General features: G+C 38.0%; 1 protein-coding gene across 1 annotated transcript; it reads left to right on the top strand.

Annotated features, from left to right (window-relative positions):
- The first annotated feature begins 6,677 nt into the window (after window positions 1-6,677).
- LOC135701138 (uncharacterized) lies at window positions 6,678-15,121 on the top strand. The gene is made up of 4 exons (XM_065221843.1): window positions 6,678-6,843; window positions 13,244-14,421; window positions 14,644-14,853; window positions 15,047-15,121. The coding sequence occupies exons 1-4, from the start codon at window positions 6,678-6,680 to the stop codon at window positions 15,119-15,121; spliced, it is 1,629 nt and encodes a 542-aa protein (XP_065077915.1).
- Window positions 15,122-16,982: the final 1,861 nt, after the last annotated feature.

Raw genomic sequence — 16,982 nt, 5'->3', positions numbered from 1 at the left:
CCATTATGCCTAATGACTTTATGCTTAACGTCCATTATGCCTAACGTCAGTATGCCTAACGTCCGTATGCCTAACGTCCGTATGCCTAACGTATTTATGCCTAATGGGGTACACTCGGTTAATATAATTGTACACTACTTTTTGAAACTGTGTAGCACGAAAATGGCTCATCTAAGTGAAATGACGTCTGAGAGAAAGTTGTAGGAAACTGGATTGCCTTTTATGTTCCTTAAACCGAGAAAAAAGAACTGTTTTTTTTTTGTAAAAAATAAATAAAAATAAAAAAACTTTTAAAAATATTGATAAAAAAAAAGTGAATCTTTAAAATTAATGTTTATTTGAAGTTTCATAAGCAATGCTTAATTTCCTAAAATTGACACTTCAACATTGACTAAAATCGTAAAACATCTACTATAACAAAAATTCATATTTTATTCCACAAATATTTGTTTTGTATGCAGCAAACATATTTTGTTTAACCAAAAAACGGTTTCTTTTTAAAAAATCACCTAAATATAGCGTGTATAAAATGTTCTAAAATTTTACTGAACGATCATGATTTACGATTTTGGGTAACTTTAAAGAGTCTATTGTGTGTAAAAATTACCATTTTTGACAAGTTTTCAATTAAAGATTAGGTTTAAAATCTTTAAAATGTACTTTTTTATATTAAAATTTAACAGAAATTTATAAAGTTTTTGATAAAAATTCGGTATTTTTTTCAGTGTGTATTTTTTTAAGGGCACTCCAGTCAGTGCTGAGATTTGTCATTGTCATTGACAGACTTTCGCGCGATATTGACAAAATTGTTCGTCACATAGTCACTGACAGACTGGATCCTCAAAAAAACCTTCGTCAAAATGTCATTCATATTTTCGTCAATGACAAAGATTCACCTGGTAACTAAAAATGTAATTTAGTACATTCTGTGTCACATTATTGTTATTCAAGTAGCTCAGGACGTAGATACTTGTTCATTAAAATGGATCCATGTAATTGTTTTGCTCAAGTAATTTAATTTCGTTACAAATTTAGCTAATAAACAAATCTGCACATGTTCGGCACTGACACCATTGTCATTGACAATTGACATGGTTTGCCTTGACTATGACTGTTAGCTCAAATGAGTGACCAAAGCAGAATTCTCAATATCACCGTGTACTGTCGAGATTTTGCAGCACTGACTACAGTTATCTACAACATTGTCACATACGTTATTTGGATTAGATAAGCCGTTTCCATGCTATAATTTAATGAAAAATATCATATAAGCCATTTCGAAACATTAGGCGGGAGACAAAGTTGCCAAATTCCAGCACACATTTGGTTCAGTGCCCTTAGCAAACAATTGTGCGAAATTTCATGGAATTCTGATAAGTAAAATCTAAAATTTTTAAATTTTTTCGCTTTTGGCCTGATATTTCTCAGTTTTAAAAAATTCCCTGAAATGAGGGGTAGCAATAAAAGATTAATGCAAAAATTTCATGCAAATCGGATAAGGTCTAGTCGAGTTTAACATTATTTTTATTACCATTTGGCCTGGAACTGCTCTAGGGTTGATTGCAGTTTGAAACTCAACCGCAAAAATGGCGTCAAAATCTAAATTTTACTCTGACATTCTGAAGACTTCAGGTCTTCGGGAAAGTGATTTATCTGAAAAAATAAACAACTCTTCTGAAGACGTCAACAGAATTAATTGGAAAACAAACAAAAATTTGTTGAATACACTGTGGAAATAAACACGCAGGGGGAGAGGGGAGACCACTCTCCCAAATACTGTCCACGTGGAATGTGGACATTAGACTGATGCAACATTTGAAATTATCGCTCTACAGTGCTCAAATGGTTCCAAATTGGGTCCTGGTTAGCCTCCCAATATTTTGAATCATTTAGTAAGAAATTGTCTTGACCCAAATCATTTGAAGTTTATATGGAAATTACTATGGGGAAACCATAATTTCGCTTCATATAATCTCAAAATTCACCAGTTCACTCTGCTTTAGAAAATGATAGCGGCGCTTGTTGAAAATTTTCTCAGCTACAACTTTTCGATCAAACGTAAGAAACAAAAGTTATTAATGATTCAAGTCACTGATGTCTTATGATTATGCTCCATCAACTGTTCAGCAGGCAACATTGGTGTTTCTGGCGCGAAGAATAGAGGAAAAAACTCATGACTTCTATGTCACACTGCAGAATACAGTGTTGCCATAGAAGTTGCTAAATCATGCCATAAGATTATCAATCTCTTAAATAATTAATAACTATTAAATTTGATGCTTGGCTGAAAAAAAATCTTCTTCAAAGTTGAAGCTGAGAAAATTTCCCATAAGAATTGCAATAAAACTTGTTAACAATATAATATGAAAACGGGCTAGAATACAATGAACAAATAGTTTGGTTTTACCATAGTAATTTTCATATGAGCTTCAAATGGTTTGTGCTAAGTCAGTTTCTTATCAAACGAGTTTAAACTTTCGGAGGCTACCCGGATAAAATTAAAAAAAAATATCAATAAAATACAATAGATTCTAACTAACCCTATTGTTATTGTATTGTATTTGTCAAATGATCAAATCTTCACCACAATAGGTTTACAATAAACTCTATGTAATCAAAATTTTGCAAAATATAAAAACAATTAAATTTGTTGTAAGGAGATCAAATTTGTTCGAGAAAAAATTGATTTTTTTATGGTCACGGTAACTAACAACCCCCCTTTTCTATAGTAAAAGGCTGATACACTGAAACCTCCGTTTATGAAGTCTTTTTTTACGCAGTATTCAATTTACGTCCCTCTTTTTACGAAATAAATCCCAAATAACGAGTTTTCTTTTTGCGAAGTAAATTCCAAATAACGAGTTTTTTTTGTGATTTTGGGAAACTGGGGTAAACTGTGAAATACCCCACAATATGGGTATTGCTGGAATCGGAGTGACGTGTAGGGACCGGAAATCGATGTCTGTCGCCATTTTGAAATCCAAGATGGTGGCTTCCGGTTACAGAAAAATTGACAAATACCAGCACATCACCCCGAATCTTAAGATACCCATATTGTAGGTTATTTAACATTATTTTTATGTCTATATGTAAGCGGAAGTCGCCATATTGAATTTCACAATGGCGTCAGACATGGGTCTTCAGTCCTAATAAGTCACCCCGATTCCAAAAAAAACCATATTGTGGGGTATTTGACAGTATTTCTCAGCGTTTCTGTAACCGGATGTCAACATCTTGGATTTCGAAATGGCGTCAGACATGGATTCTCGGTTCTCACAGGTCACTCTGATTCCAAAAATATCTATATTGTTGTGTATTTAACGGTATTTTTCTGTTTTCCTGTAACCGGAAGCCACCATATTGGATTTCAAAACGGCGTCAGATATCGATTTCCGGTCCCTAAACGTCACCCTGATTCTTAAGATACCCATATTGTGGGCTATTTAACATTATTTTTCTGTTTTTATGTAACCAGAAGCCGCGATCTTCGATTTCAAAATGGCGTCAGATATCTATTTTCGGTCCCTACACGTCACTCCGATTCCAAAAATACCCATATTGTGGGGTATTTGACAGAATTTCGAAGATTTTCTGTTGCCGGAAACCGCCATCTTGGATTTCAAAATGGCGTCAGATATCTATTTTCGGTCCCTACACGTCACTCCGATTCCAAAAATACCCATATTTTGGGGTATTTGACATAATTTCCATGTTTTCCTGTAACCGGAAGCCACCATCTTGGATTTCAAAATGGCGTTAGACATCGATTTCCGGTCCCTACATATCACCCTGATTCCAAAAATACCCATATTATGGGATATTTGACAATATTTTCAAAAACCTTTTTTTACGAAGTAAATCCCAAATAACGAGTTTTCTTTTTAGGAAGTAAATCCCAAATAACGAGGTTTTTTTTACGCACTAATTCGATTTACGAACCCCCGTTTTGGTTCGTAAATGGAGGTTACAGTGTATACAATGTATTCTTTTGAACATAACAATAAGTTCTAATGTATTTTAATTGTTTTTGACGTTAAGATTCATGGTTACTTCAATACATTTTATTGCATTGGAACAATAGGTTCTATTGTTTTTGTATGGCAAATTTTTATTCGAGTAATCAGGACACGATTTGTAACCGTTTGAGCACTGTGGAGCGAACATTTTAAATTCAGTCTGGTGAACATGCCCTTTATTGTGTTACTTTTAATGATGAACAGCGGTAAATCTCATCCCAAAATATTCCAAAACTTAAGCTACAAATAGTCGGTTTCAAGTCAGCGAGAACTAAGAAGCATAATTAAAAAGAGGAAATAATGATAAATGCTAAAGAACTTCCTCACATTTCACTTTTGTAAGATTTGGTAAATGATACACACAGCAAGAGAAAACAGTCAAACGGATTGTCTTATTACAAAAGAAATGATGCTACCAAACAAACTTTAAATTCTTTTTGCTCGAAATCAAAAACATGTCACTTAGTCCGGTCTGACTTAGCACCGACCAAATGTCAACATCGCAGATAACTACACTGATTTTACTCCGTTTTTCTCATGTCCAGCAACAAATTCGAGGGCAAAATTACTGGCCCTTTCCCATCCACACCCTCCAGGTCTTCCAAACCAAATGAATGCGCTTGCTTGCGGTAGGATGCCGGTGCGGGTGAGAGAGATATGATTACGATCTGATTTTTATTCAATTTCTTTCCTGCTGCCTGCATTTCCCATTCTTCCCTGCTGAATCCAAGGATAAGAATGAATTTTCGGTAGACCGTTTTCCTCCATGGAAGTTGTCCGAAAGCGAAAGAGGAAGGGTTACAAGCTGAATTAGTGGTAGGATTACGTTCGCTGAGTTTTGGTTTTTGCCCTTGCATTTGACGCCGGTTGTATCCGCAATCTTGCTGGCTAGGGATGAAAATGGCTTCTTTGCCGTCTCTACGGCGGTGTACATACATACCTATTATCATACCGTCGTTATCTTTATTATTGACTCTTGCATTATCATCTCGTTACAGTAGCTTCGAGACCATGGCGAAAGGATTCCGTTTCCGGGTGTTGGCATTTCCGATACCGCTATCGGTTTTCAATTTATGTTAATAATAGATTCGGTATTATCATTACTGGGGAATGGAACATAAGCCTCTTGTTATTCCCAAAAGCCGCAACAACGAAAAAAAAAATCAGTCCGCCTGTCCCTGGCAGAAGATTCCCTTCACTGAACGAAGCATGGCAAATTCGAGGATTACAATGTAATCTTAATAATTATCAGAACCATCCCTTCAGTCAGTGTGCTTATCCAAATAGACTGAAACATAATGGAATTTCTTTCTCCGAAAGAAGCCAGGATCTAGTGGTAGCAATTTATCATTTCCATTAATTTATTCACCTCACTCTACGAGACGTACATGTATACCTCCTGAGAGGAGCTTTAAGGAGGGCCGACCTTTTCCGTTCCGATCTCCGCAGCGCAGCTGCACGATGGTGGAGGAAAATCGCTTTTTACGTAATTACATCAGGAAAAGCGACAATCAACGGTGAGCTAGAGTAGAAGTGATAAGTGTCACTCAGAACAAAGGACCGGAACTAAGTCAAAACAATTTCGGTTAACGATGGGATGGGATGGGGAAAATCGGTCAAATCTGGGTTCGGTTGCTTGAATCCGTTTTTGAACGGTATTATCAAACTCGCCACTCTTTAATTTTCAACAACTCAAAACTCCACTTGGTCAGAAATCATTGTAAATTCTTTGATTCAACCGTTTGCCACACCAGCTTCCAACCAGGTACAGCTTCCGTGTTGTTTACATTCACCGTTCGAGTTTCCTAAGTAGATAATGCTATTAGGCAAGTTTAAAGCTTCCCTTCGTATTTTCTCCGAAAGTGTGGCCCATGTCTGATGAGAGAGAAGCAGTCTGTAGAATGCGGCTACATACACACTGTTGACTGCAGAAATATGCTACGTTTCAAGACTCATCTATGGCATAGAGAGACGACGACGACGACTACGGCTGCAAGCGGCATGCACTTGAACAGCGCAGAAGAAGATGCGTTTTTCCGTCTGCAACAAAAACTTGACTATGGCGAGTGTGGATAGAGATATTATATTTTAAATTTAATATAAGTGTCATTCTCACTTAAAAGCTTTCGGTTCTTGGTCGGTCGTCGTCGTCGTTTACTGGTTGGCGTGGTGCAAACGTTGGGATTCTGGTAATATTTCGTCCTTCCAAAAGCACACGCTCTTAGGAACAGTTCAGTTGGTGTTACCTCTTTAATGCAGGTTGTCATTTTTCCACTCCAAGCATCCCGGAACCGAACAGAAGCTGGCTGAGACTCTCATTAGCTTCTCTAACCCTGTTTGCTTTCATTTTTGCATATACACTTTTATTTATTCGGGTTGTTGTTCTTTGTTATGATGGGTCTACTGTAATGCTAGGAAAAGACTCTTCCCATAATGCCATAGTTTTTGTGTTTCCGGTGAACAACTTAAATTACGTTACACATTAAACACTATTAATTTTTGATGAGTTTTTGTTCCATGTGTGGCTTGTAGGTGGAAACGGATGCAGCTGCTGCTCCAGATGCTAGGCGTTATCATGCGAGGATGAACAATGGAAACGGGTGGCAAAGTAAATTTCATAATTTTGGAAAGGATGCAAACTTGAAATGGAATGGTTCTGCAATGGGTGAAGAACATGAGCATTATGGTGTTTTGCCTTTGCTGGATAAGGCTTTCAATGAAACTTTCGGATATGGATCGGTGACTGATGATCTGAGGAGCAACGTCAAGAATGTAATCCAAGATGAAGCAAACAGTAAACTGTCAAGCCATGAACAGGAGCTGCTAGGTGGGTAATGATTTTTCTTCCTTGGTTTACTTTCCGTCGATCTTGTTTTCCGTACTGAGTACAAATGCTACCGAAGCAAGGGAGGCAGCTCTCACTTCTGGATTCTTCCTATCGACCCATCAACTTATATATAACTTCCCGTGATCTGAGATTTTATGCTTCAGTGAATCCCAGCGGCACAGACTGGAATTGAACCCAGGCCTTTTGGGGTGAGAGGCGATCACGTTTACCACTACACCACCGGTGCCGCACAAGGTGGGTAATAGACTGGTGCAAAATTTGAAATTTTCGCTCCACAGTGCTCAAACGGTTTCAAATCAGGTCCTGATTAGCCTCCCAAAATTTAAATTCATTTGGCAAGAAACTGACTTGGCACAAACTAAATATTCGAAGTTTATATGGAAATTACTATGGGAAAACCAAGCTTTTTGTTCATTGTCTTCTACCCATTTTCGATATTGCTTTTTCGAAAATTTCTATAACTTTTCTTACGGGAAATTTTCTAAGCTACAACTTTGCGGAATGAGTGGCGCCAGTGGTGTAGTGGTAAGCGTGATTACATCTCACCCCAGCAGGCCTGGGTTCAATCCCAGTCGGCGCCGCCGGGATGTTCTGAGGCATAACATCTCTGATCACGCCTTCCTTCGGAAGGGAAGTAAAGCCGTTGGTCCCCGGTTCATGAGTTGATGGGTCGATAGGTAGGGTCCAGGTGTGGGAGCTGCCTCCCTGGCGTCGGTAGCATTGGTGCTCAGCACGGAAAACAAATCAAGGAAAAAAAAACTTTGCGGAATATCGTTTTTCAGCCAAATGTCAAATTAAATTGTTATTAACTGTTTAAGAGATTGATAATCTTATGGCATGATCCAGCAGCTGTTTTGTTGGCAAAACTGGATTCTGTAGTGTGACATAGTAGCCATGATGTTTGTGCTCTATTATTCGCACCAGAAACACCAATGTTGCCTGCTGAACAGTTAAATCAGCATAATCATAAGACATCAGTGCCTTGAATCATTAATAACTTTTGTTCCTTATATTTGATTGAAAAGTAGTTGTAGCTGAGATTTTCTACAATCACTGCTATCATTTTTAAAAGCCTTGTGATGTGGTGAATTGTAAGATAGATGTGAACAAAAACATAAGTTTTCCCATAGTTATTCCCATATAAACTTGAAATGGTTTGTGCCAAGTCAGCTTCTCACTAAAGTAGTTCAAATTTTGGGAGGCTAAGCAGGACCCAATTTGGAACCGTTTAAGTACTGTGGAGCGAAAATATCAAATTTTGCATCAGTCTAGTGGGTAATCAAAAGCAACATCCTCTGACAACAACTGACATTGGACTATTTTTTTTTTCAATCATAGTAGCCTTATGGATTTTATTGTTTTGCTTTAGAATTTTTTTTTTGCTTTTTTAGAGAGATTTTCAGCCTTGGGCTGACATGCTTTAGAATGAAAGTTGGTGCAAAATAATATTTGACTATTTTGCTAGTTAGATCCTTTAAATCTTCTGAACGGAAGTATAATAGGGGAAATGCAGGTAATGTCGGCCTTAGTGTCCCTTATTTGGGCCCATACATTAACTCAGCGATCGACTAAATTTTCAATAGCAACCAAAAATGTCCATTAGTAACATCCCAATAACGCGTTCATGTAGATAAAATTGATAAATAGCAGTTTTTTAGCGATGAGACCAATCTTAGATCCATAAGCCACCATTTGAGACATTTCTCCTAGGTATCAACATTAATTCACTCTTTACACGAGATTAGATTGGGTAACCTAGGTAACCATTGGCACTATATTTCATCTGTTAAACAATATTCTTCAATGCACGTCGTGAACATTCTTAAATCCGACTTCTCCTAATCATGAGTAATTTCAGAGTTGCTTTTAAGGCACCTCGAGTAACTTGCATTCCTCAGTGAGTAAGATTACTATCATTTACTTTCTCACTTTTCGCAACACAGCAACATTTGAAGGTGCACCTTCATGCGAAACCAAGAACCTGCTGTCAATCAGAACAACAATAAAAGAAAACAGTTTTACAGAACTCAATAGCTCAGCGAACTCGGAGACAGTTTATTGATTAGACTGCATCATCTCAGTTTAATAACCTTCGTTCAATCCTTATCAACTGGGAACGCGAACGGAACCTGTTGCAGCCTTACACTTACGAAGAACGAACGCCTTTGTTTTTTTTTCATAATGCGATAAAGCGTTTATTATTCCAGGCTCATTCGCTGTAGCTTTGCGGAGCCGATTTCCATTATTTGGATCACAAAATTACTTAAAACTAACGTTAGTAAAGCGGGGGTCGATTACTCGCAGCTATCTCGAGGTTTGAGGTAACAAAATGTAACAAATGGAGAAGAACGAATGCTTCTCCGAAATAAACAAATATTAATAATAATAAGAAATTAATATAAAGAACCATGGATAACTTTCTTAGAATTATCGTAGATGACCTTTTATTCGAAGAGTTGACATTATTTTGTATAATTCTATGTTATTTAACCTCTTATGTCATGCTCTTCTATACCAATTTAAGGTATCGAGATATTCGTTCCTACTCGGGATGGCACGCATAAACCATTTTTATACTAAGTTCATATACTTTCCCTTTATACCAAGCTATGCTTCGGTAAGGAGAGTTGTGATTTAGCGTAGCTTTTATACTATTTAGATTTTAATACTTTTTGAGTAGGGGAAATGGATGTTATGTCGGCCTAAACGCCCCTAATTTGGACGGCAAACATACTTTTGAATGTAAAAATCAATAAATGATCCATAAAATAATGGAAAACGTTCCATGAAAAACATCTAAATGATCCATAAAACATCGGAGGAAATTCTTAAAAAAGTGTGAATCATCCATAAAAAAATATCAATATGATCCATATTTTATGTTAAATTTAACAACACAATTGGAAAAATGTACCACTAAATTTCAAACGAATGAGCATTGAAATTGTACGAATGACCCATAAACCTATTGCAATTGATCCATAACACATTTAGGAGGGAACCTTAAACTAAAGAAAGTGATTCATAGAAAATCAAGTTTGCGCACTTAAAAATATAGCCATGTTCGGATTAATGAAAGCAACTTCCACAGAGCAGTCTCGTTTTGGACAGCTTACTAAAACTAAACTATAAAATCTAAACCAATCTTAATGCTTATAATAAAACCTATTTCAGTTTCAAGCAGACCAAAACGAGACTGCTCTGAGGAAGTTGCTTTCATTAATCCGAACTTTCTTGAAGAAAAACATCGGATATAAACTCAAAATGTCAGAGGGATCAGCACCACCGTTGAGTGAAGAACAGAACAGCGATCGAAACTGTACGCTTTGTGAAGGTCATGACCACGAACATGATATGGTTCAGTGTGATGTCTGCGATTTCTGGACCCATTACTGTAGTGCTGGTAAGACAACAGCTGTAAAAGAGGTTCCGTAGACGTGCTCGAAGTACACAAATATGCTGAAGGTGCCAAAAGGAACCAAGAAGTCTGTCCCAAAGCAACCACCTAGCAGAAAGAATAGTGCGAGGAGTGATGCCGGATCCGAATTTGGAAAAGGAAGTATCAATGAGGTCAGCCTGGAGGAATCCCTAGACCAGTTGCAGCAGGAGAAAAGCGCATAGGAGAAGGCGCTGGAGGAACAGAAATTCTGCCATGAAAAGCGATAGGGGGCTGAGCGGGAGATTTTTCAAACCAAGAGTTATCTTTCGTCACTCTTTCAACAAAGAGTTAGTTAGATTTAGGATTCAGGGATTCAATTATTATTTTAGCTAGGCACGCCAACATAAACGTAGCCAGAGGGGATCAGGGGAGATGGGGGACTGCCCCCCCCCCTAAACTCAGCAACACAAAGGCTTTTGGGGAAATGGCGTTCGGTGTAATGGCATTCGGCCAAATTTTCCATGGTAATTTTGTTTTCGCCCCACCCTAGCTCGACGCCACGCTAATAATGTAGAATGAGCTACTTACTAGTTACTTAGGGTAAATCAAGTATACATATAGCGTTAGGAACAAATTGTAGGTTACCAGATTTTAGGATCATATCGTAGTATCTAGATTAAGCAACTATACGGTTATTAAATTCAATATTTTCACGAATTCCACCTTCAACTAACCTACTTCAGTAGCTAGTTCATTAGTTCAAATTTAGGCAATTAACTTAATTTAGCTGTAAAACGTGATGGCTTGGAATTGTACCTTCTTTTCCTCATTTTTTTTCTTGTTCTTACTCCGACCTATTTAAGCTCACAGTTCTGTTGAGCCAAACCTGACGTCTGTCATTTCTGACAGCGACCGTTACCGTAGCTCTCTGAATCTTCCACAGGGTTGTCACTGGACTTGGCGGTACAGGGTTAAGCCAATATTCCGAACAGCCATGATCCATAAATTAGACGTATATTATTGACGTTTTGGACACTATATTATTAATTTTGATCCATAACCCATGAAAAATTGCTCCATTACTGCGTATCTACGTAACTACTTAGATTTATTGTCCTGCCGTGTTTTTTTAGGTAGAAGTGCGGAGCGATGGTCAAGCGTCTAGCTTCCAAAAGAAGCTTCTATAATAATCTTCTTAAGAAAATATGAAAAATAAATGTTAATTTTACAGATCATACCTAGGGTAGGTGTTTCAGTTATCGGTAGACGTTCCTATTATGGTGTGTTCAAATTATAGTCTATGGGATATACATATGTTTTTCATGTTTTGGACCCTTTTTAATTTGATCCATAAACCTAGGAAAATTGCTACATAACTGCGTAGTTACGCAGGTTTACCAACAATCAGTACGAAACTAACGATTTTAAATTGGCTCACTACTTGACTAGCCTATTGGTCCCAAGCAAACGATTAACGTATCTCATTCTAGTCGAAATTCTAGTACTACACAATGTTTGTTTTGATTCGCTATGAAAGTTTGACAGATAAAATGAGGGGTTAGTGGATTTTCCTATGTTTCAAGGGGTGAATCGATTAGCTTGGGACCGAAGATAGTACCAGAGCTGAGCCAAAAAGTTGAGCACGTTTCTTCGGAACCTTCTGGTCTTAGAGTTACCTCTATGGGTTAACTGTTGTCAGAAGAGGGAAACGATGGGCGAGCGTCTAGGATAAGCTTCTTAAAAAGTTCCTTAATGAAGCTTTCATAGGAAAATTCTTCAGAATCTTATTTTGTAAGCTTATTCTAGACGCTTGCCCGTCGCTTCGCACCTCTACCTAAAATACACGGGCAGAACAGTGAATCTAAGTAGTTACCTGAAGTGAAGCAATTTTTCAATGTTTATGGATCAAAATTTCAAAAAATAGTATCCTAATCGAGAATAAAATACGTCTAATTTATGGATCATGCCTATATTTTTAAGTGCGCAAACTTGATTTTTTATGGATCACTTTCTTTAGTTTAAAGTTCATTGCTGAATGTTTTATGGAACAATTGCAATGTGTTTATGAGTAATTCGTACAATTTCAATGCTCATTTTTTAGAAATTAAGCGGTACATTTTTACAATTGTACTGCTAAATTTTACATAAATTATTGAAAGCATTGATATTTTTTATGGATCATACACACTTGCTTAGGGATTTTCTCCGATGTTTTATGGATCATTGGAATGTTTTTAATGGAACGGTTTTCAATATTTTATGGATCGATTTATCAATTCTAAAGGTGCACACTTAAGGTTGCCAATTTGGACCCATACATAAATTCAGCAATCGACTAAATTTTCAATAGCCACCAAAAATATCCATTAGTACCGTCCCATCTAGATTAAATAGATAAATAGCAGATTTTTAGCCATGGGCCCAATCCTAGATCCATAGGCTAACATCAGAGCTATTTCCCCTATACATCGGAAAAACGAAAACGGCAACAGATTTTTCAAATATTTACATGGAAATTCGTAGCTCCGACTGCCATTTTCTCAATGCAATCCTTTTCATTCAAGCTAGGACCTAATCGATATCACAACATTCATAATTATAATTGCCACACTGTTGCCCTTGTTCAAAGTGACATTAATCAGTGCTGCGAAGCTCTTCGACAGCTTTATTTACATCGTTTCATCAAAAGAAATTTGCCCCCATTAATGGGTTTGAATGGTGCTCGTAACAGAACCTTGCGTGACGGGGGAATGGAAGTGGAAGTGAACACATAACCTATCCAACAAAAGTCAATAGAAGTCATCATGATGGAATAGCAAAACATTAGCACAATGTAAATGCTAACAGTCTCCTTCGCATGGCTGAGCGGTGAAAAACATTGGGGCAGGGCAAAGGGAGCCTCGATGGTTGATTGTGAGAATATTAATCAGCTCGGCTGAGGCTGATTTCTGTTTCAATGGTTTTCGATTTTCAGCCATGTTTCTTCTCTTCTATTCACAGGCATCAGACGGACGGTTCCCGGCTGGGATGGGGAACCACCACGGCGGGTTTTCGATAATGGTAACAAGGATCAAAACAACAACGAAACCGATGAGAACGATGATTACGAGTATAAAATTGCAAATCAGAGCGGCCTGTTGTCGTCGTCGCCGTCGTCCGATAGTGGAGATTCGGCGGAAATCAATGATAGGGTGGTGGTTCTTGGCCAAAGGTTCAACGGTGAAAGCATGCAGGACAAAGACGTGCCTGAAAAGAAGTCAACTTTGGGGTGGCTGAAAAGAAAATTACTCTCTATTGAGGGAGACTCGGTAGCTGATGATAGAGATGACACCGAGTCTGATTACAATGATGATAAGAGGTGGAGAGTGGGACTTGCTGGTGAGTTCAAGCGTAGAGGGGGTTCTTATCGTAATGATGGCGATGATGACCGGGACAAGCTTGGGGATCCGACAGGGGATGATTACTATCACAAGTCTGACGATCCACAGGGTGATATTTCCGACCTGGCTCTTTCAGCGAATCGATATCCAGCGGATATGGGCGACATACATACTAGCTGGGACAAGGCTAATCATAAACGTAAAATCATTGAGGAAATGAACGGACGTGTTGACAGCCGGAATTATGATAAGGTCACCAGTTTCAGAAGGCGTAAAAGTGCCAAGCCGGTTGGAGAAGGGGGAGGTGAAATGTCACCGGGTGGCACGAGCGATAAGAAAGAGGAAACGATCCAGGATCAAAGTACAGTTTATCGACAACAGGACGATGATTCGGATCAGGTTGAGACCACGACGGCATGCGACTGTGCTGCAAAGTGTGCCACAGCGGAAAGCACAACGGATGAAAGCACTCAGGAAACGGATGCTACTGAAGCTAGTGGTGTTGATGAAGAGGTGACAACGGAAGAACCCGAAGAAGAAGAAGATGAAGAAGAAATTACTTCTGAGGAACCCGTTGAACAACCTGAGTCGAGTGCCGAAAGCGATTCAGGTCAGAAGAAAGAGGTTTACATTGATTTGAGAATTGGCATCAAGAATGTGGGAAATGATAGCACGGCATCGCAGGAAGAACCAGTAGAATTTCATAAGAAAATTGTGGTCAAGCGAGAGGAGCTTGAGAATAATGTCTCTGCTCAAGCAGAGTCTTCGGAATCAAATTTCCCCATTGATTTGGTAAAGGTGAGTCTCTGGTTAAAAGCAATATTCTCTCTTTTCAACGATTATTCACTTCTTAACCTAATTGAATTTCAATTCGTCCCTTTTCAATTTTGATTACCTCCCTAGTCACCTAACGACAGTAATCACCTGAGAGTTAATACTTCCAATTCATCCTCCCAGTGACTGATTTCATTCGGATTCTTTTTTTCTACCTATTTTCATCTTTCGGTGACCGGAATGTAGGCCATCTATCAATTAGTGGACAAGGATGACAGCCTTCGGAAACACGTGGCACCACGTCTGCCCGATCGAACCAAGTTGTTGTCCAAGCTGGAGCAGCCTGGCCGCAGGCAAAAGATTAATGACCATCGACTGGAGAGTACTGGGGTGGACAAGAGCCGTGCTGGAGGTGGCCCTTCAATGGGAGCCGCTCCATCGGTGGCTAGTATTGAGGTCAGTAGCAGTTCCTAACTGACGTGTTTTGGTTATTTCCTGGCTTTTGGTTTCAATTGTTTGGAACTGTGTGGTTGAAGGAGGTTCATCTTTTGTCACCATTGATAGAGCAACTTTCTATCCACATTGTTGATTTATTTTATTTTTGTTTTTTTTTTGGACGTTTTATACGAAGTATTTTTTGTTTTTGCAGGACAACAAGACCAACAGCAAAGCTTTGGCAAGCGTGCTTGAAGCCATTGGAGAATTGATTCGAAGAAGATCGTAATATTGGATTACAGTGAATTGAGTAATATTTTACTAATACTTGTCATTGCATTAAATGTTTACTTGTATAAAATCCTTCCAATTTGTTTGAACATAGTTTTTGTCTTGAAAATTATTGAAGATTTAATTCTCTAAGATGTGTATTCAAGACTGGATAGAACTAGGAGTATTTCTTCCTTTACCTTTTCCTACGTCAATTTCCTCCATTCTTCTCTTTTCAGAAAGCAAGTAATGCCGCTATAACCATAAGCAAGGACAAGCGTTAGTACACATGTCCCAACCATTAGAGGAAAATGGAGTATCACCTAACCTTTTTAGAATAGATGCTCCCAACGACTAATCATTTATAACACATTTCATCCATTAATTTCGTTCTGAAGCATCGTGTTTAAATCTTTGATTCAATCAGGATCGATGTTTCTAAATCATCTTGCCCCTTAAAAGATGTACAGGCCATTTTAACATATTTTGCGCATCTTATACATACTTTCATTCCGCAGAACTTCTTCTGATGATGCTGATGTAATTGCCTAAAATATCTCGAAACTGAAAGACGTTTTCTGCACTTCCTTGAAGCTTAGAGTTTGTTCTTATGTTCACTAAACTTACCTGATGTTCTCTGGATTATCTTTAATTTTTTGAACTTTTGGAAAGTTGTCGCTAAATTCCTAAATTTAATGAAACTGCCATAAGTTCTCGAAATTCACCTCAAATTCTTGGAACCTCCCTGAAGTACCCGCAACTTTTTTGACATTCATGGAACTGCCTTAAATTAACGTAACTTCCCATTAGATTTTTAACCTTTACAGTGCTCAACTAAAGTTCCTGCAATTTTACTGAAGTTGATGGAATTGTCCTGAAGCACTTTGTTCATCACAGAAGTTCTAGAAATTTTCCTGAAATCTTTGGAACTACCCTGAAGTTATCGTAATCTACTATAATCTAATCTAATCTAATCTTATCTAATCTAATCTAATCTAATCTAATCTAACACCAACACAGCCAGTTCTTGAAAGTATCCTGGAGATTATATATACCTACATCATTTTTCTTGTCTATCGAAGATGCGTCACACATATCAAAACGCCTAGGCCTACTGTGCAGCATTTAAGGGGCGAGATGATTCAGAAAACATCTGGCCTGTATAAATCGAAGATTTAAACACGATGCTTCCGAATCCAATAAATGGGTGAAACGTGGACATCTCGTACCGTACGTTCCGATTTTGGTAATTATATGATTGGTTGGTTGTTGGAAGCATCAAAGCTAAAAAGGTTAAGTGATGCTCCATTTTCTTCTGACGGTTGGGGCATGAGCACTAACTCTTGTCCTAGCCTTTTATGACTTATGGCTATAGCGCCATTACTCGCTTTCTGAAAAGAGAAAAAGGAAAGGAAAAGGAGAAGGACAAAGGGAAAAGGATTATGTGAAATCTATGATCATAAACAATATTTTTGATTTGAAATATACAATATAGAAATGCATAACGGCGCGGTGGTCACTACCCGAGTCTTGTCACTATTATCAAGTCATAAAAAGTAACAAGGACTAAAATGTGGTCCTTTGATTACTGGAAAAACCTGATTTCCTAGTTTGAAGTTGTCACGACTAGAGTTCGGTGGTAGATATTATATCAGTCACACACCACAAAAAGGTGATTTCCCAACGTTACTAGTTTGAAAAAATAAAAATTTACTAAATGGAACGAACTCACCAAGTTTAGCCAATTGAACCTGAAGGCTACCTGACATGTGTTGATGTAGAAGTCCAAATTGTAGACGAAGCTTGACAAAGATCAGCATGAACTAGTCTGGTTTATGGTAGTTGCGCGGAATGTCTTCCTTCGATTTGATACAAACAAA

This window comes from Ochlerotatus camptorhynchus, unplaced genomic scaffold (assembly GCF_037179485.1).
Source record: "Ochlerotatus camptorhynchus isolate MF236.1 unplaced genomic scaffold, CSIRO-AGI_Acam_v1.1 ptg000014l, whole genome shotgun sequence".
In the NCBI taxonomy this organism is placed as follows: domain Eukaryota; kingdom Metazoa; phylum Arthropoda; class Insecta; order Diptera; family Culicidae; genus Ochlerotatus; species Ochlerotatus camptorhynchus.
This window is presented reverse-complemented; position numbering and strand designations above follow the sequence as displayed.